Genomic DNA, 21,966 nt, shown 5'->3' with positions numbered 1-21,966 from the left:
AAAATACATAGGAATTATTAGTAAATAAACCAGAAGTCATTTTGATCCTGACACTGAAATAATATTTTAGTTACAACCAAGTTACAAATATTCATATTCTTTTTAAATGAAAATCTATATGAATTTGATGAGTGCATTGTATTCTTACATTTTGAATTTTGTGTATTGTTTAAAACAAAAACTAGGTTTTATTTTCCAAATCTGAGGTTTTGTGAATTTATTTTATACTAAGTATATGAAATTAACTCACGGTAAGATTGTTAAAAAAAAAAGTGATTTAGATCAGGAAGGTGAGGCTCAATATACTATTATGCATAAATATGTATAGTAAAATGAGTATTGTCCTTAGTCACAAGTGATATAAGAAGAACATCAACTCTTGGATAAATGAAGAATAAGAAATAAGATACAAAGTCTAGATTTGATAATATTTAGATAATATTCAGACAATACCCCTTATTGATACAGTGTGCATGTGTATTTTAAAGGGAGTAATTTTGAGAGCATGTGGGATTACAATGTCTGCCTTTTTGATTCCCTGTGTAACTGTATCTATATTTAATGAAAAGGGCAGTAAGTGGAAATAAGAGACAGAAATAGTGAGACCTTTGTGAACCCTCTAGCAATCAGTGAATATCAGACCACAGATTTTTCCAGCTTTAATTACAGGCAAAAGAAAAGACAAAATTAGCATTTTAATATAGAAATATCTTAGGCTTTAGGAGAATTATGATAAATCTAATGTTGCCTAGTGAACCAGAGAGGGAATATTACAACAAACTGTCTCCTTAGGAATATTTGTTAAAATAAAGGCAACAATACTTCATCCTTATCTTTTTTAGATAGTTATCACTATTTCAGGCTGTTCTTTGTTCCAGGTTTAAAATACCTTTAGTTAAAAAAATAAAAAAGTAATTGGCAGTGTTTGTTTTCTATAAAACTATAAGAAGAGAAAAATTCTGTTTGCTTGGCACTAGCAAGATAATTATTTTAGGGAGAGTTTTTGCTCTGCAGCTCTAGTTCACGCGTGCCATGGCATCTCTGCACTTGGATGCATTTAGGTTATCTCATTTCAGTTACAGCGTATTAAACTAACTCCTCTTCCATGGCTGAGGTTTGCCCACCTGTCTCCCCTAAAACACCTGCAACATATGTTTGCATAACCCTGTAATGCTTTGCCTTTAGGGTCCTGAGAAATTCCCCCAGAGCTTTTCGCTTATTAACAGCTGAGCAATTCGTTTTTCTAATGACGGTTGCTTTCCCCCCAGCATTGAGGCAATAACATATTCACTAAAATAAGGGTCTCATTTTTCATCAAAGAGGAACATTCGACATATTTTACAGTGCTATTTCTCCTTCCAAGCTTTATTTTTCCCCTTTTGTAATCTAGCATGCTATAAAAATTAAGGGTTGGTAGCAAGTATTAAGGGAAAGAAAACTAAGTAATTCTTCATTTGTCAAATATTTTCTTTTCTTCATGCCAAACATACATTATACTGTAAATACTTTTTTCTGTTAAACAAGTACTATAGAACTTTGTCAGTTTAATGTAAAAATTGTGACCCAATAAGCTATAAAAATGATAATAATTTGGACATATTGCAGGAAATCACTTTGATTGTTATATTCTCATATGCTAGCAAACAAATGCTGCCTTAATAGTATGATTTTACACCTTTTTCATATTAGTAAACCTGTGTGCTCCTATTCTGAGAAATAAGACAGCCTTTCCCCTCACATGAGATCCAGCATTCATATTTTTTCTATGTGTTTTTGCTTTAAAAAATACAATGCTTGTCAAAATCTATCCTAAATTCATGTATAACTATTTGAAGTATGAAGCATCACCTTTTCCACCTATTTTTATCATGAATTTCAGGTAGTCAGACTGTCAGATCTGCCCTCTGACTCATGTCTGTCAGTACTCAGTGGTATCAAAAGGTAATCATGTCATTGAGTTCTTATCAAGTGCCTGGTACTGTGCTGGGAACTTAGTTCTCATCGTGTCAATTAATCCTTTCTGCAGTTTTGCAGATGAGTAAACTAGAGCTAGGAATGTAACTAACTCCTTACAGTTGCTCCACTGGTAATAGATGGAGCAGAAATCTGAGTACAACCCTCACTGACTCCTGATCCCTTGCGTCACCTATCAGGCACCTTGTGCCCGACTCTAGAGCACACGAGTGCGGTTACATTTACCCTAGTGCTTGTGTTTTCAATGTATAACTTCACCTCGACATTAACTCCTACTGGTACTTTAATAAATTAGGACAGGCATCACTGGAATTTATATTCTTTTGCTCTTTTCAGTTCTGCCGATACTTATAAATAGCCAGTCCTTTGAAATATCCTGTGCTGTTCACAGCAAGATGAGACTTCTCCTTCTGTAGTCTCTATTTGATGATTCAAATGGAGATATCACCTTGGAGTGAAGAACAGGAGTTAGGGAATCAGTCCAGAAAGTACTATTTGTAATTACCTTTGCTGGATGAGTTTGATTTCTCCAGACTCAGTACAAGGAAAATATCTACCACCTTATAGTTATGTGTACTTCTTGTAGCATCTAGTATTTAGTTAGGCTTAGTGTGAATTAGCATTTAAATATTTTTATACTATCATAACAAAATGAGTTTGAACTTAGAATATTGAAATGTTGCTATAGGGGTAAGAGTGGCAAAGAGGAGGTAGGTCGGCTCATCTACAGACTTCCATTACAGAGTGCAGAGTATGGCCAAGGGGAGTTGTTCACCATCCAAAGTCAAACTCATTCTTGGACAGAATGTTTGTTTTACCTAAAATTATATTAAGGAGCAGTCTACTATCATATAATATATACTTTATAAGTGAACAAAGTTAACTATAACTTAGATCGATTTCAGTTTTTATCTCTTATTTTGATTGCTGTTATTTAAGCATTATTGTAAGTCGATTTTGTGATCATGCTAAATTAACAATAGCATTTTGGAAAGTCAGAAGCATAGCATGAGTTTTGTTTAGTTTTGATTTGTTTTTTGTATATTGTTTGTTCTAGAACACTTGCATCTACCACTGTCAATTCTGCTTCTGTATGTCACTTTGTCCACAAGACTTTAAGATACCTTCCCAAAATTCAGCCTGTCCACACCATGGGTAGAATGTGTTCAGCATTCTTCTTATATTGCTATAAAATAAAATGCTGAAGAAAAAGCTTTAAATAGAGCTTCAACAACATTAACAGAAAAGAGTTGAGTGATATTTGGGCAGTTAACAAACTGAAATCTTGTGAAAGACTTACTTCAGGCCCATCCTGGTTGGCCTAGGAAAGGCATGGTAAACCCAGGATGAACTGAATTTGAATTTGTGATTTTTGCACTTTTCCTTTTTCTTTCTTTCTTCCTTCCTTTTTTATTTTATTTTACTTCATTGTTTTTGGAGACAAGGTCTCATTCTGTCGCCCAGGCTGGAGTGCAGTGACACAATCTCAGCTCACTGCAATCTCCTCCTCCCAGGCTCAAGCTGTTTTACCTCAACCTCCCAAGTAGCTGGGACTATAGGCATATGCCACCATACTCGACTCTCTTACTTTTTAAGAGATAGGATCTCGCAGTCACCCAGGTTGGAATACAGTGGCATGATCATAGCTCACTGCGGCCTCAAACTGCATTCAAGTGATCCTCCTGCCTCAGCAGCATGCACCACCATGCCCAGCTAATTTTTTTTGTTTTTTGTTGAGACAGTGGTCTTGCTATTTTGCCCAGGTTGGTCTCAAACTTCTGGCCTCAAGCGATCCTCCTACCTCGGCCTCCCAAAGTTCTGGAATTACAGGCATGAACCACTCACTGCACCCAGCCTGCATTCATTATGTATAGTTATATAAACTTCCCAGAACATGGAACATAATTGGTATTCCTCTGTACACAGACTAATATGAGTTAAGATATGATTACCATTTTGCTATCTTCCAAAGGAAAATTCCCCAAAACAAACGCATTTAAAAATATCCATTGTTTTGGAAATGCTCGTGATAGTTGAAGTCCTGACTGTGAAAATGAGTTTAAAACACAATCATGCACTGCATAATGACGTTTGGGTCAACAGCAGACCACACATATGATAGTGCTCCCGTAAGATTATAATACCATGTTTTTACTGTACCTTTTCTTTTTTCTTTTTAAATATGTTTAAGTACACAGATACCATTGTGTTGTACCTATCTACTGTATTCAGTACAGTAACATGCTATACAGGTTTGTAGCCTGGGGTCAATGAGCTATATCATATAACCTAGGTATGTAATAAGCTATACCATCTAGGTTTTTGTAAAATATATTCTATGATGCTCACACAATAATGAAATCACCTAATGACACATTTCTGAGAACATATCCCCATCATTAATTAACACATGACTGTAATTGCCAATTGTTCTAATACAAATGAAGACATAAAGTGTTGACATAAAATGTTCTGCACAATGAGAAATCACAGTTTTCATGGGGTCTGGTCTTTCTTACGTATAGAGTTTTACATGTATAGTTCTAGTAGCTCTTATATTTTAGAGAAGATTCCAGAACTTTAAAGATTAGAAATCATCATATTTTTATAAAGTTGTATTTGAAAAAAGAAAAAAAAAAAACTCCTTTAAGAAGAGCAAGTATTACCCAAGCGTGGTGTCTCACACCTGTAATACCAGCACTTTGGAAGGCTGAGGTGGGTGGATCACTTGAGCCCAGGAGTTCAAGACCAGCCTGGGCAACATGGCAAAACTCCATCTCTACAAAACAATATAAAAATTAGCTGGGCATGTTGGTGCATGCGTGTAGTCCCAACTACCAGGAGGCTGAGGTGGGAGGATCACTTGAGCCTGGGATGTCAAGTCTTCAGTGAGCCAAGATAGCACTACTGCACTCCAGCCTGGGCAACAGAATGAAACGCTGTCTTCCCCCTACCTCCCCCCCAGCAAAAAAAAGAGGAGCAAGTATCTCTTTTAAAATATTTCAGTTGCATAAAGTGAGAATTCCACTCATTTAATCTTGTCCCCCTAAGGAAACCATTGATAACATTTTGGTACGTCGCAGTTATCTATCCATTTATCTTCATATGTATATTTATATATGTATTTTTAACAATGATTTGAACCTGTTACCTAGTTTTAATTTTGTTTGTTTTGGTTGTTATTTGTGTGAGATGGTATTCCAAAATTCCTTAACTTTTTAAAACCTTATTTAATAGAGATAAAATTAACTTAATTGAAAGAGAAGAATTATAGGTAAATTGAAGAACTATACTTACCGAATCTTAATGTATAAAAGTATTGGTATCCTTTTTATTGTTCATGTCTAGATGTTGATTTTTATAGCCATGCAGTGGTGTACAGGTGTTTCAGATGTTTCATTTTATGCTGGTCCAGTACAGTAGCCACTTGCCACATGTGGCTGTTTAGCGCTTGAAGTGTGGCTAGTCCAAATTGAGATGTGCTGTAAGTATAAAATACACACTGGATTTCAAAGACTTTATACAAAAGAAACAATGTGAAGTATCTCATTAATAACTATATATGTTGATTACATGTTAAGATCATAGTATTTTAGATAGACTGAATTAAATAAAATATCACATTTAGTTTCACTTGTTTCCTTTTTATTTTCTTTTTTAAATGTGGCTACTAGAAAATTTTAAATTATAGATGAAATTTATATTTGTGACCCACTGTTGGGTAGTGTTGGTCTAGATCCATCTATATGTCTGCATACTTATGTTTTAGAAACATCACTGTCTTCCCAACAGAAAAGAATAACTTTCAGCCATAACCTCTTATTTTATTTTCTTAACATTTCAAATGCTGTTTTTCAACATCATCTTTTGATTCTTTTTTTTGTTTCCAGTACAGTGGTACTTTAAACTACCTCTCCCTTTGATAGCAGTAAGTCTCCTAGGAATTTAAATATGCCTCAGTGAAAGCAATACTTGAGCCTCATTTATATGTTCAAGTTAGATCATTATTCCTAATAATGGCTTTAAGTGCTTAGATAGATCAGCACTCCATGTCTTGAATTGCTTGTCATTTCTTCATAAAGATGTTTCAAGTAATTGCTCTATGTGATCCCTTCTTTCATTATTTTATGGCAAAAAGTAACATAATCCTTTATTAGTTTGTTGGAAGTCAGAAAAAAAAAAGGTTCTTTTTTTATTAGCAAAAACAAAATGTATTTCCAGGTACTAAGAATAAAGAACAAAATTAGTCATGAGGGATAGTCCTGTGAAAGTTAATTTTTAAAATACATCATGAATGCACTGTCAGTCTGCCAGTGGCCTTAACCTCTATTTTATTTTCCCATTATACTTGGGTCCAGGTTGTCATCGGCTATCATGAGAAAACCTATGTAATTCCTAGAGAGAGAAAAAGTTGCACTGTTAGACTTAATAGTATGGTAGTCATGGAAGCATCAGTTATCTTCATCAAGGCAATTCAGATTTGATTATTGTAGAACTGTGTTGAATACCAAACCAGTGGAGTAGTAGCTGGAGCTAAATCAAGGGATTGTCATTTTTGTCAGATGATTAGGGCTGGCTTGGAAGAGATATGAAAGGGTTGAGCTGTGTAAATATTCTCTTTTCAGCAGAAAAAGAAAAGGTCCATCATGGCCATTAAATGCGGCTTGTTAGCTTGATGAATTTCAAACTATTTAACCTTAGCAATTATATCCCCCCGCAACTCCCCCGTGCCTGCATGCAAGTGTATCAGTGTCTTGGAATTATGTCTCCAAGGACTGATATCTAAGCATATTGGTAATTTTCTATTGAGATAATATGCAGCTTTTCCATGTCCAGATACGTATCTCAAAGGAAGTGCATGCCTTTGTTCAAAAACCCAATTATTAACTTGAATTATATGCCCAGGTAAACATGAGAACACATTTATTTATAAGGTTTTAAAAACTTTTTATGGTAAATATATGTAATTTAACATTTTACAGATTATGGTATTCATTTAAATTATGCTGTAAACATGATTAGTTTTTGTAAAGCAGAAGTATATTTGTTTAATTTTCACTTGCCTGTGAGGGACTTGATACATTTAAATAATAGATATGTTTAAATAATAGCAACACATTTAAACAGACACAGTGGACCTAATGATTCAAGGACATTTCTGCAATGTTTATAAATAATGTTGCATTCTAGAAAGGGCAGTGTTTTTGCTGCTTTTATGAAAATGTACATCGGTCAATTTGCTTTTGTATTGTAATGGTTATCCTGGTAATATTTATAGTATCTGGCATATTGGCATTTATTAAACTCATAAATAAGGATAGATGACATAGAAATTGCTAACTTTAAAAGAATTGCTGAATTCTGAAATAACTCATTTTGGAACAAGAAAGTCTCAGTGTGCCATCTAGTGGACACATTTAGCATTCTGGTCATAAAAAACTAACGATTTTCTCTTCCCCCGAAATGCAGTTACCTGGACACCTTGTGTCTTTCGGTCCCTTGGCATAGTTTGTGGTTGTGTTACATCTCATATAGTTTTTAGATTTTATTATAATTTTATTCATCATATTTTTAGGAAAGTTACATTTGAAAGTTTTATTTTGAAGTCATCAGAAATCTAATGATGAATAAATCTATGTTAACTACGAGAGAGGAAAAAATAATTTTATGTTTAATCAGAACTAAGGAATAATTTAATGAAAGCAAAACCCAATCACACTAAATTATTAAACTTTGTATTATACATATTCTTTTCTGAAGGAATATTAAAATGATCATTACTGTCCTCTTATATGTTAATGGATTAAATCATTTAACTAGCTTTTTAAAAATGTATTTTTTTGTTTTAGAGAAATCCAAGACCAGTGACTTATCAATTCCATCCAAACTTAGATTATTACAAAGCACGAGGAGCCGACCTCATGAATAAAAGCCGGTAAGTCCCCTTTTTCTAGTGATAGTTATAAATCACAAGGGTAGTCTCACAGATCATCAGGAACTTTTACACATTGCTGAAAACAATTTTCCAGATTTTAGCATGTCAATGGCTAATGTACATAAGGAATCTTTGTTAAATAAATTACCCAAGTTATTTTAAAGGCATAAGAAAATGCTATATATTGATATCAATGGTAAGATGAAAAATAAATATAAGAGTACTTGTTACAATTTGAAGTTAGGCAACTTCATTTTTCTAACATGAATAAACTTGCATAAATTGTGCCTACTTGTATAATCTCTTTCTAGATTTTTGCTGTTGATTGAAAAGAGGCAGCTTTATAATATATTTTTAAATTATTTCAGTAACAAAATTAAAAATGTGTTTCCCAACTGTCTTTAGAACTACACAATAAGCTTATAAATGCATCTTGTGTGTACGTTTGTGATTGCATACATAGAAATTTTAAGGGTCACTGTAGGAATAAAAAACATTAAAATCCTACTTTTCAAAGAAATTAACATTGGCAGAAAGGGTTGATGAATGGTTTTGTTCTTTCATAATACTACATTGAGATGTCTCAAGAGTTAACTTGTCAAACCAGAACCATTTCAAATTAGAATGTAATTTCAAAGTTTACTGTGGAAGACTAAAATGTTAGTAATGATAAATGCTGCCAAGTTGTCCGAATTTTCTTCCTCAAGCATTTTGCCTATGTGTTAGCTTTTCTTCAGTAGAATTCCAACAGCCTAAATATACATTTATGGAATACATATACACAATGTGTTCTGCTGTTACTGGAGAGTTAAAAATAAGTTATAATTCCTGCTGCATAGGAACTCATATTCTAAGGGATAAGAAGAAGTTTACAACAAAATGGCTAAATTTAAACTTGAAATTTGAACCTTGTCTTAGCGTAATGTTGTTATAAAATTAGCCATCTCTGATTGAAATCTGTTTGCCCCATATATTGATGTACCGTGCAATTATGAGACCAGTTCTGTAGCCCATGAGACTTGTCTGAAGCTCTTTTCTGTTTGTTCATTTCATCTGAGTCTTGTTACACAAATAAAAAATTATTCACTATAGTTAGTTGATCATTCAACACAACTGCCAGATTGGTTATTTTAAACACATGAAGTGCCCAGTAAAAACCCAGACCAAAATCCCTGCCTTTAGTAATCTTACACCCTAGTCAATTATATTTCTTCCCATTATGTCAAATATTTAGTTTTGTTATGTTTAAAAGAACAAAGTATATTTGTCTTTTTCTTTATACAAGACCTTTTAGCTGGAATCCTTTGTCTTCCTCTCCCTCCCAACCCCACAGGATTATTTTTTACACAACAGCCAAGTAAATGTCACTTTATAACAGATTATATCATACCTCCACGTAAACATCTCCAAAGGCTTCCTATTGCCACTGGCAATCCAGTCTTCTTCCTGAAGCCCTTTCCTATCTCTTTGACCTTATCTCCTTCCACTCTCTCCTCTTCACTCTCATGCTACAGCCACATTAGCCTTCTCTGTTTCTTGCCCTTGCTTAGGACCTTTGCACCTAACTCTTCCCTCCTGCTAGAGCTCTTCTGCCACCCCCATCTTCCCATGCCTCTTCATGATTTAAAGCTCAGCCTAAATGTCATCTCAGAGAGGCCACTCTTAACCTCCTTGCTTGTCTTCACCTCCCCTATTCACTCTATCCCATCATCATGAACTGAAGTTATATAATTCATTTGTGTATTTATAATCTGTCTCCCCAACTTCTCCACTAAAATCTAAGCCCCTGAGGGCAGGCATTTTGTCTTACCACTTCATGGCACCTAGGACAGTGATGACTGGTATAGGGAAGGCACTCAACACATATTTGTTATATGAATTTTTTGAAATATTTCAAACACCTTTTTCTCCACCACCGGAAATGTATTGTACCCATTCTTTTCTCCCCTACTTGATTTTCTTCCCTTTAGCCTTCTCTCCCCACATTTTTCTTGCACAAAATGTTGATTTTGTTTTGTATATTTCCTTGTAAACACATTAAGATTCTTGTGCAAAATATCTCTTGAAGATTGGAAGGAAGACTTTTTGTCATCCTTTTGTAATTGCAAAGCTTAACATTGAAATTGAACTAAATAAAATGTAGTAATTGAAGCAGATGTCACAGCTCAGTAAGCAAGGAAATAGTTAATAGACGGTGCTGGGAAAATTGGCAAATCTTTGAAAAAGTATCAACCACACACAAAAATGAATTCCAAAGTGCACTGAAACAAGCAAACATAAAATAAAATGCAAGTGCCTATCTGACCTATAGTTACTTGAAGACTTTTACATCTTATTTTTAAAATTTTTTTTTTTGAGATGGAGTCTTACTCTGTCGCCCAGGCTGGAGTGCAGTGGCGCAATCTCAGCTCACAATAAGCTCCGCCTTCTGGGTTCACGCCATTCTCCTGCCTCAGCCTCCCGAGTAGCTGGGACTACAGGCGCCCGCCACCACGCCTAGCTCGTTTTTTGTATTTTTTTAGTAGAGACGGGGTTTCACCATGTTAGCCAGGATGGTCTCCATCTCCCGACCTCATGATCTGCCTGCCTCGGCCTCCCAAAGTGCTGGGATTGTAGGTGAGAGCCACCGCGCCCAAAATCTTATTTTTAAATTTTTAATTGACAAATAATAGTGTGAAGGCTTTTTAACCTTAAAAGTAATGGAGAAAATCACAAAGGAACAACTAAGGGATTTTACTATACAACACATATTTTAAAGTAGATAGGTCAAAAATAAAGGGAATCAAAAGACAAATCAAAAATTAGGAAAATATTTGTAGTGGAGGTAACTGACAAAATAGAATATCATTAATGTATGAAGAATTTAGGCAGTTCAATAAGAAACACAAGATCTGGCCGGGTGCAGAGGCTCACGCCTGTAATCCCAGCACCATGGGAAGCCGAGGCGGGCGGATCACAAAGTCAGGAGATCGAGACCATTCTGGCCAACATGGGGAAACCCCGTCTCTACTAAAAATACAAAAAATTAGCCAAGAGTGGTGGCACGTGCCTGTAGTCCCAGCTACTCGGGAGGCTGAGGCAGGAAAAACGCTTCAACCCAAGAGGCAGAGCTTGCAGTGAACGGAGATCGCGCCACTGCACTCCAACCTGCGTGACAGAGAGACTTCATCTCCAAAAAAGTAACACAAGATCCTATCTCAGTGGCCATTCCATCTCTTGCCATGGTCTGCTGAATCTTCTTCCTCCAAATATTAAAACAGCCCCAACCCCACACTTCTTTTCTTCTCTATACTCATTCCTTTGAGGATTTCAACTCAGTTCATGGCCTTACAGACCATCATCTGTGGCTGACAGGTCCTTAATTTATGTCTTCGGTTTTACCCATCCCTTGCTACTTAATAAATATTTTCTCTTGGATGTCCCATATGCAGCTTAAATTTAGTATTTTTCAAACAGAACTGTTGATTCTACTCCCACACTCACATGCCTATTATGCCCACAGTGTTTCTCACAAATAAATACCAAACTTGTTTCTCTTTGGCTCCAGCCTTTTTCCTTTCTTGGCCTTAATCTGGAATGAGTGTAACAGCTTTTTCTTCTAGTAAATCATCAAACCTAATTGGTAGTCTTGGGAACCCCCCCATGGTAAAGACAAAGGGTAGGCAAAGATTTCTTATACATGAAACAAAAAACACTAGAAAAGATAGATAAAATAAACTTAAAATTAAGATTATTTTTTCATCAAAATATGCCATTAAGAAAAAGAACAGGCAAGTCACATACTTGGGGATAATATTTTTAATACATATATCCCAAATATATAAAGAATTTTGTATGTCAGGAAAATATAACTTGGGCAAAATGCTTGAACAGCCTCTTCACAAAAGAAGATATAAAAATCATCAATATGCTCTGAAGAGATGTTCAACATTAGTCATCAGGAAAATGCAAATTAAACCACAATGAGATAACATTTCACACCAACTATAATGGATAAAATAAAATAAAAAATAGACAGTAGCAAATGTTGGCAAGGATGTGGAACAATTTCAAACCAACTATAATGGATAAAATAAAATAAAAAATTGACAGTAACAAATGTTGGCAAGGATGTGAAGCAATTAGAACCCTCGTATATTCCTGATGTGAGTAGAAGAGGTATAACTACTTTGTAAAATAGTTTGGTAATATCTTATGAAGTTAAACATATATCCTATAATATAGCAGTTTAATTTCTAAGGGTTTATCCAAGGGAAATAAAAACACATATCCAAAAGCCACAACAAACAACATCAAAACAGAATGTTCACAGCAGCCTTATTCTTCTTAATACCCCAAAGCTGGAAATAACCCAATCTCCGTCAACAAGAGACCAGATAAACAATTTGTGGTACATTCAAATAATGGAATACTACTCAGCTATAAAGGAATGAACTAGAGTTGTCCCTGGGGGAATTGGTTCCAGGACCACCTGCATATACCCAAATCTATGCGTACTCAAGTCTCATAGTCGGCTCTCTCATATAGAAACCTGCGTATATGAAAAGTCAGCCTTCTATATACATGAATTTCACATCCCTCTCTCTGCATTTGGTTGAAAAAAATCTGCATGTAAGTGTTCCCACACAATTCAAACCTGTGATGTTCAAGGGTTAAGTGTACTGCTATATGCAATAACATACATGCATCTCATAAACGTTACGCTGAACAAAAAACACTAGTCAGAGAAGAGTGAATATTGTATTGTTCCATGTATATGAAACTCAAGAACAGGCAACTAGCATGTGGTGTTAGAAATCAGAAAGTAGCTACCTCAGGATGAGGGTTTGGAATTGACTCTAAAGGGACACGAAGGAATTTGTGAGTAAAAGAAATGTTCATTCTAGGTGTATTATTTGGGATGGTGGTTATACAGGTATACACAAGTGTCAAAACTCATCAGACTGAACATTTAAGATCTGTATATTATATATAAATTATGCCTAAGTTTTGTTTTATAAAAAGAAAAAGATGTATTTGCTCTGGACTAGATAGGAGACAGTGTTACTATTTTACCTAAATTGGTTAAGAATTAACAACTCTCTTCAGAAAGAGCACTTTAGATATAGATGATTTTACACCACAAACGCTTAGTTATTTGAATACAAAAAAAACATAAAGTTGCATTTATATAGCCATCAGTGTCCTTTCAAATTCTGATCAACAAATTACGAATATTGATAGCCATGGACTCCTTGGCTTCATGGCTTGGAGAACATTATTAGCATATTATTTCTTTACTGTAATTTAGCAATAAAACATCTGAAAAAAATACTGTCATTATGTAACTAAATAGAATTAAGCCTTTAAAAAATCTTGCTGACCATATAAAATGGAAGTGATTCAGGAGAATCTTATAATGCTTTTTAGGTTTCAAAACAGTATGTATTTATTCAATCATTAAACTAAATATTTATTGAATACTATACACAGTGCCAGACACTGTGCTAGGCCCTGGGAATATGATGATTCTAAGACCCACACCCTGACATCAAGGATGTTTAGACTTACGTAAGATACCACTCTTAGGCATATGGGTTACTCCACAATTGAAGCTAACAAGTATTCATTCGTTTCACAAATACTTTAATTTCTTCTCTGTGCCAGATATTGAGAGAACATCAGTGAAAAAGATAGATGTGGTGCCTGTTCTCACAGAGCTCAGATTCTAGTATAAGATTATAGTCATTGGAAGAATCTTTGTGCACCCTGGGAAACTGCACTTTTCCAGGACATTCTGCTTAGGCCAGCCCCTGAGAGGAGCACTCCGAAGCTGAGGCACATCCTGATCCCTGGTAGAGATGGGGAATTGTTGGCTGCTAGGCTTTCTTGCGGTAAAATAGTTACCATTACTCCATAGATGCATGGAATCCTACTGAGGAATGTGGATACATCTTAAATGCCCGGGAAACCGTCCTAATAAGAATATTCTTTCCCTAGATCCTGGCTTCCTCTTATATGTCAGGCAGGGGTCCTGACTAGCAGCCTTCTACAGAGGACCTACATGCCAGAATTAAAATTCTGGAATCTTTCATCATCAATATCAATGAAGTTACTAGGCTCTGTCAGGGGACAGAGGAAAACTGGGAGAGTTAGCACAGAGAATGTTATTTCTGATCTGCTGGAGTGAGAGATCAAAGAACTAATCTTGGTTTCTTCCATCTCTGTTAAGGCCTAATATAATCAGATGAAATACCTGATTTTGGTTGTATAAAATTGCTTAAGCAAGTTAAAAGACCTATAGCTGTGGAGTCTGTAAAAAGCCATCACTATATAAAGTGACATACTCTTGAGGCAGTACTGACAGCTCATCTTCCATTTATTTCATCACCTCTTCATAAGAGAAAGAATTACACATTTTGAAAAACTGTGTTGTGTCATTTTCAAAACAGAAAATCCATGAATGTTCTGGAATAAAGAAAATATGAGATTCTACTCTTAGCATAGGAGATTGCAGACTTTAAAAAATATGAAGTTCTGTTCTGTGACTATTCAGTTGAGCATTTCAGTAGTCACAGATTCTTAAATAAGTTAGATAGATCTTTCTGAAGACTGGTCACAATTTAAATGTACTTTTTTAATAGCAGCAATTTCTGGTTATTTAAGGACAAAATTGGAATAAGATCTTAGTGTTAAACTGTCATTCCAAGCTTTTTGAATGAATAAGAAAATGTCAATTCCCATTTTTAAAAAGAAATGTGCAAGTAAGTTAAATCAGAGCACAGTGAATATTATCCGTACACGTAATGGAAAATCTATCACTAAAATACCTAGGCAGTTGCTTTTAAAGACTTAATTATAGCAATCCATGGTGAAGCAGAGAAGAGAAATCAGGCTTCTTGATTTTTAGAGATATTCTTATCCATGAAATCACATGTCATCTTTGCATCCTCTTTCCTTATTTGGATACGCAACACAAATAAAATCCCATTGCCATAGATGTAGCAGGTATTAGCCCCCTGCTTTCCATGGGTGTGCCTATCCCTTGTCTAATCTCTACTTCCTAATCGCTTCTGGTCGGGGGCTGGGGTTCCCATGAGTATATATATTCCCTCTAGATCATCATTACTTCTCCTTTTGCATGATAGCCCCAATGCACCAACTCTTTAATAGCCTCCAAACAGCAAAGAAAATAGTAGCAAGGCCAATTATGGCTAAAGAGCCAAGCCTGGTGAAAGCATCGTAGGCCTTAAATAGCTAAACAGGAACTTTATCAATGGTTCCACAGCTACAGTGGTTTTTTTTTTTTACCACAGATAAAAGAGTGGACCATGATGAACAAATCACCAGAGAATAATATGGGTTATAAGGGTTGCATATAGAAGTGGAAGAACTCTTTGGTAAGATTATCAAGCTTGTTTCCATTCATACTCCCTCACTGGTGACTAAGGGAATCCACGGATTTTTACCAGTGCTTGCTTATTAATTATTAACTTGCTAATAGAAAAGGTGCTAATAAGAAAGGTTAAACTTTTTGTTGCTTCAATTTTCATGTATTTGACTAATTGTGGATTTGAACTGCCTTATAAATGTTTATTTGTGCTGTTTGCAATTCTTGCATTTAGTGCCAACAAGACAAACATTGAATTTATATTTTAATGCAAGAAACAATCAAAATATACCACAATAATTTTAAAGCTAAAATAACATCAGGAAGTGAGAATTTCTATAAAAAACACAAAACTAATAACAAAGCAAGGAGACAGAGTAAAGGAGTTCATTGTTTTAAATAAAGTAGTCAAAGTGAGTGTCTCTGAAAAGGTACTATTTGAACAGAGACTGAATAGTGAGTGTGCCACATGGATTCTTGGGGAAGAACATTTCCCATTATAGGGAAATGCAAGTACAAAGCTTCTGAAATGGAAAAATGATTCTGTGCTTGAGGAATAGTCAGCAGGCCAGTATGGCTAGAGCCCAGTGAACAGGCGAGGGTGGTAGCAAATGACATTGGTAGTAAATGAGGTTGGAGAGATAGTAGGAGGCTAGATCATGTAGGGCTTACCTTACAGGCCATTGAAAAGGCTTATGGTTTTATCCTAAGATTTTTGGGAATTCACCGAAGGGCTCTGAATGGTGGAATGATATGATCTGACTTAAATTAATCTGACTGCTGTGTGGAAAATAGTCTATAAGGAGGAGAGGAAACAGAGACTAGTTAGGAGGTGAGCAGCAAGATTAGCAATGATAAGGTAACATGGTATTGACAGCGCAGAAAGAGAAAAGTGATTTGTTTCAGTGTATATTTTGACTAGCATTTGCTGATGGACTCAATATGTAATGTAAGAGAAAAACAGGAGTCAAGGGCAATTTTAACTGAATTGCACTGGGTAACTGGGTATTATTGCAAGCACACTTCATTTTATTGCATTTTTTACATATTGAAGGCTTGTAGCAACCCTGCACTGAGCAAGTCCATCAGCACTGTTTTTTCAATAGCATGTGCTCACTTTGTCATATTTTGGTAATTCGAGCACTATTTCATACATGTTCATTATTATACCTGTTATGATGATCTGTAATTAGTGACCTTTGATGTTAATCTTATCATCGTTTTGGGGCACCGTGAACTGTACCCATATAAGACAGCCAATTTAATCAATAAATATGTGTGTGTTCTGACTGCTCCACCAACTGGCTCTTTCCTCATCTTTCTCCCTTTCCTTGGGCCTCCCTATGCCTTCAGACTTGGTAATATTGAAATTAGGCTGTATTAGGCCATTTTTGTGTTGCTATAAATACCTGAGGCTGGGTAACTTATAAAGAAAAGATGTTTAATTGGCTGACAGTTCTTCAGGCTGTACAAGCCTGGTGCCAGCATCTGCTGGGCTTCTAGGGAGGACTCAGGGAGTTTTACTCTTGATCGAAGGGGGAGCAGGCAGGCATGTCCAGCAAGAGAAGAAGGGGCAGGTCCTACACATTTTTGAACAACCAGATCTCGTGTGAACTCAGAACAAGAGCTCACTTATCACCAAGGGGATGGCACCAAGCCATTCATAAGGGATACACCCCCATAATCCAGACACCTCTCACTAGGCCCCACCGTCAACACTGGAGGCCACATTTCAACATGAGATTTGGAGGGAAAACACATTCAAACCAATTAATAACCCTATAATAGCTTCTAAGTATTCAAGTGAAAGGAAGAGTTATACATCTCACTTTATATCAAAAATTGGAAATGTTGAAGCTTAGTTAGGAAGGCATGTCAGAAGCTGAAATGGGTCAAAAGCTAGGTCTGTTGTACCAAACAACCAAATCATGAAAGCAAAGGAAAAGTTTTTGAAGGAAATTAAAAGTGCTACTCCAGTGGACACATGAATGATAAGAAAATAAACAGCCTTACTGCTGATACGAAGAAAGTTTGAGTGGTCTGGATAGACAATCAGATGAGTCACAACATTCCCTTATGCCAAAGCCTAATCTAAAGCAAGGCCCTAACTCTTCAATTCTGTAAAGGCAGAGAGGGGTGAGGAAGCTGCAGAAGAAAAGTTGGAAGCTAGCAGAGACTGATCAAGGAGATTTAAGGAAAGAAGTTGTCTCCGTAACATTAAAGTACAAGGTGAAGCAGTGAGTACTGATATAGGAACTGCAGCAAGTTATCCAGAAGATGTAGCTATGATAATTGATAAAGGGGGCTGGCTACACTGAACACCAGATTTTCAGTGTAGATGAAACAGCCTTCTACTGGAAGATGCTACAAAGGACTTCCATAGCCAGAGAGGAGGATCAGTGCCTGGCTTCAAAATTTCAAAGGGCAAGCTGTCTCTCTCTGTCACTGTTGAGACCTACCGTTCAGAAAAAAATATTCCTTTCAAAATACTACTTCTCACTAACAATGCACCTGGTCACCCAAGAGCTTGCACCCAAGTATTAATCAAGGAGATAAATGTTATTTTCATGCCTGCTGATACAGTATCTGTTCTGCAGCTCACAGATCAAGGAGTAATTTTGACTCACAAGCCTTATTATTTAAGAAATACATTTAATAAGGCTATAGCTGCCATAGATAGTGCTTCCTCTGATGGTTCTGGGCAAAGTAAATTGAAAACCATCTGGAAAGGATTTACCATTCTGGATGCCATTAAGAACATTCATGATTCATGGGAGGATGTCAAAATACCAACATTAACAAGAGTTTGAAAGAAGTTGATTTTAGAAGAAGTTGATTTCAACCCTCATCTTGGAGGGATTCAAGACGTCAGGCTGGGCGTGGTGGCTCACGCCTGTAATCCTAGCACTTGGGGAGGTGGAGGCAAGTGGATCACCTGAGGTCAGGAGTTCGAGACCAGCGTGGCCAAAAATACAAAAATTAGGTGGGTGTGGTGGCGGGCACCTGTAGTCCCAGCTGCTCACAAGGCCGAGGCGGGAGAATCACTTGAACCCGGGAGGCGGAGGTTTCAGTGAGCAGAGATTGCGCCACCACACTGCAGCCTGGGCGACAGAGTGAGACTCTGTCAAAAAAAAAAAAAAAAGACATCAATGGAGGAAGTAACCGCATAGGGTGAAAATAGCAAAGGAACTAGAATTAGAAGTAGAGCATAAAGTTGTGGCCAAATGGCTGCAGTCTCATGATAAAACTGTAATGAATGAGGAGAGTTCTTACAGATGAGTAAAGTGGTTTCTTAAGACGGAGTCTACTCCTGGTAAACATGCTGTGAACATTGTTGAAATGACAGCAAACCGTTTAAAATATTACATAAGCCTGGTTGATAAACCAGCAGTAGAGTTTCAAAGGATTGACTCCAATTTTAAAGAAGTTCTACTGTGGGTAAAATGCTATCAAATAGCATCACATGCTATTGAGAACCCTTTCTTTAAAGGAAGAGTCAGTCAGTGTGGCCAACTTCATTGCTGTCTTATTTTAAGAAATTGCCACAGCCACCCCAGCATTCAGGAACTATCACCCTAATTATTTACAAGCCATCAACATTGAGACAAGACCCTCCACCAGCAAAAAGCTTAAGACTGACTAAAGGCTCAGCTGATCATTGGCATCTTTTGACAACAAAGTATTTTTCAAATAGGATGTTTCCTTTTTTTTTTAGACATAATGCTATTGCACACTGAATAGACTGCTGTATAATGTAAACGGAACTTTTATAGTTACTGGGAAACCAAAAAATTGGTGTAATTCACTATTGTGATACTTGCTTCATTACAGTGGTTTGGAACAGAACTCATAATAACTCTGAGGTATGCCTGTACAAACTTTCAGTTGTCCTCTCCCAGTGGAGTGCTTAATTCTCCCAGCAAGATGTATGAAAACACATGCAAAGTGTTGCCAAGTAGGGCTGCTCACCTAAGCCTTGGTGTCCCTCGGGATTTTTTATTGGGAGTCAGTCACGTAGGCATGGAGAGGTCAGAGTGATACAGTGTGACCCAGGACCCAGATGAACAAAAACGGGTGTTTACCATAAATCCCATTGTTAGTGTAAACAATTTGGTGTGACCCAAGGCCCAGATATACAAAGACGCTCTTATCAGGCAGGATATTCCAAAGGCTTATAGGTTATCTCCCAGGAATCAGTCAAGGGCCAGTCCTTGAAAGTTACAGGCTTTGGGTAGCACAGGTATGCTGAGTTAACCCTTCACGGTACAGTCAAAGATACTCTCTTGTTTTCATCTAAAAGTTGTATGGTTCTACCATTTGAATTTAAATTTATGATCCACCTCAAATTAATTTTGTGTGTAGAATGAGGTAAAGGTTGAGGTTCATCTTTTAAAGATAGATATCCAGCTGTTGAGCATCATTTGTTAAAAAGTCTTTCCTTTCTCCACCGAATTAAATAGGATCCTTGGTTGAAAATCAACTGGCCATATATGTGTGATCCATTTCTGCACTCTGTTTTTTCTCTAGTAACATACTGGCTTAATTATATAACTTTATAGCAAGTCTTGATTTTAAGTAGGCTGAGTCCTCCAACTTTGTTCTTTTTTATTATTTTCGCTATTCTAGTTCCTTTGCATTTTCATATAAATTTTACAATCAACTTTCCAATTTCTATAAAAATTATTGGGATTTTGATTGGAGTTACATTTAATATGTATAACAATTTAGAAAGAACTGATACTTAAACATTATTGAATTATCTAATCCATGAACACAGGCTATCTCATCCTTTAGTTAGGTTGTCTTTAACTTCTCAAAAGTGTTTTATAGTTTTTTTTAATTAAGAAAAAAAATGTATTCCTCTGTTTTTCTACATCTAATCTGTTCCTTTCTATGCCTGCATTTTAAAATGTAACTGTTTACTTTGCAGACTCAAATGTTTCTTTATATTTTATTGGCTTCTGTACCCCTACCTTCAAACCATAACAGTTAATTCTTAGTATATGTTTACTGCAGCTGCATTTTTTAAAATTATGAAGACATACAGTGATTCTCAAAGTGGGAAAAGAGAGGTGAAGAGGGCAAAAACTTCCCAACGTGTGAACATTTCAGGATTATATTATCTTCCCTTCTCATGTATTTCTGGCCTAGGCCAGAAAATCCCTAACGCTCTAGAGATTCTGCTAGTGTGAACCATGGTTATTTATGGGAATGATTTCGTATCCCTCAGGTACAGGTAAGAAAATAAATTAGTTCAGAACTACCACTCTCAAAATAGAAATCGCAGTATCTCTTCCCACTACATTAAATGTTTTTATGGTAGAAAAAAGTATAGGTAGAACAATTTGAAAAAATGATAGAAAGAAATATGTTTCCCTTGAAATTCAACTCTTAAGGAGTAAGTACTGACAAGCTAACCTTCATCATTTAGTTTTAATAAAGATCTTTAAGAATCTAGAGTTCCTTGAGATGAGGAGTGAGTTTACTTTCTAAAGTAACAAACCTTACAGTATGGCAAGCAAATTAAAATTAGATATAGAAGTCTTTCATTGAAGTAAAATTTGAAACATTCAACTTCAAAGTTAAAGAATTAAGAACTTTAGAAACATTCCTATTACAGAATTCAAAACCTTCAGCTTTTTTGAGATTTTTTGAGACTAGGTCTTGCTCTGTTGCCCAGACTGGAGTGCACTAGTGTGATCACAGCTCACTACAGCCTCGACCTCCCAGGCTTAAGCAGTGCTCCCACCTTAGCCCCTCAAGTAGCTGGGACTACGGGTGCATACCACCATGGCTGGCTTTTTTTTTTTTTTTTTTCTCCGTAGAGACAGGGTCTCACTATATTGCCCAGGCTGGTCTTGAACTTCTGGGCTTAAGCAGTTGTCCTTCCTTGGCCTTCCAGAGTACTGGGATTACAGGTGTGAGCCACCACACCTGGCCTCTAACTTACAGAATTTTTAAATAGAAGTATATCCTGATTATTACCTTAGATGTTAGAATCATCTTGAAAGTATTATGTTGCAACTCTGATGCATGTTTTAAGTTTCCAAATAGATTGACATCTATAAGCATGGAATAAATACATATAAACCATAATCCACTCAGCAGATAAATAATGACAGAGTTAGGAGTATACAGAGGTGCAAAGAGAATATTGTTTCTTTCTCCAAACCAGAGATACATAGATATATGTTTAGTGGCATCAATTTATTTTTTCCAAGTATCCCACTACATTAAATGTTTTTATGGTAGAAAAAAGTATAGGTAGAACAATTTGAGAAAATGATAGAAAGAAAATGAGACTGTGAAAGAAAGAAGGGAAGAGAACAGAAGAAAGTTCTTGGAAGGAAGATAAAGAGGAGGAAAGAAGGGCAGAAGGAATGGAATGGAAACTGAAGGTGAATCTAAGGACACAGGGCACGTAGGCACTTTCATTTGGAGATGGGGTTTGACTGACTTTTCTCAAGGTCCTATACTAGTATACAAGCCTGTTATTTGGTCCTTTTATCTGAGTGATGTGATAAATGTAACAATAGATGCCATTTGGCACTGCAGATCATAAACTCTTAGAGTTGGAAAGGGGCTTTCCTTTAATACTGTCTCTCAGGCATGCCAGGACTAGGACTAGGACTGGGCTGTGTATCTAAAGATTATTTTTCTGGGAGGCCGAGGCGGGCAGATCATGAGA

The 21,966-nt window shown here is 36.2% G+C and overlaps 1 protein-coding gene and 1 long non-coding RNA gene across 12 annotated transcripts in view; one reads left to right on the top strand and one right to left on the bottom strand.

Annotated features, from left to right (window-relative positions):
• Window positions 1-21,966, top strand: part of TBC1D5 (TBC1 domain family member 5) — a 607,988-nt gene that overhangs the window by 490,751 nt on the left and 95,271 nt on the right. For all 11 annotated transcript variants that reach the window (XM_017875878.1, XM_017875888.1, XM_017875889.1 and 8 more), the window contains one exon: window positions 7,824-7,909. In XM_017875878.1, coding sequence (XP_017731367.1) covers window positions 7,824-7,909 — 86 coding nt within the window. The remainder of the gene's footprint in view (window positions 1-7,823; window positions 7,910-21,966) is intronic.
• Window positions 1-21,966, bottom strand: part of LOC108532115 (uncharacterized) — a 59,705-nt gene that overhangs the window by 31,509 nt on the left and 6,230 nt on the right. The window contains exon 2 of the long non-coding RNA XR_001886359.1: window positions 5,272-5,456. This is a non-coding gene — a long non-coding RNA (uncharacterized LOC108532115). The remainder of the gene's footprint in view (window positions 1-5,271; window positions 5,457-21,966) is intronic.

The sequence above is a fragment of the Rhinopithecus bieti genome, unplaced genomic scaffold (genome assembly GCF_001698545.2).
Source record: "Rhinopithecus bieti isolate Rb0 unplaced genomic scaffold, ASM169854v2 scaffold_8220, whole genome shotgun sequence".
In the NCBI taxonomy this organism is placed as follows: Eukaryota; Metazoa; Chordata; class Mammalia; order Primates; family Cercopithecidae; genus Rhinopithecus; species Rhinopithecus bieti.
This window is presented reverse-complemented; position numbering and strand designations above follow the sequence as displayed.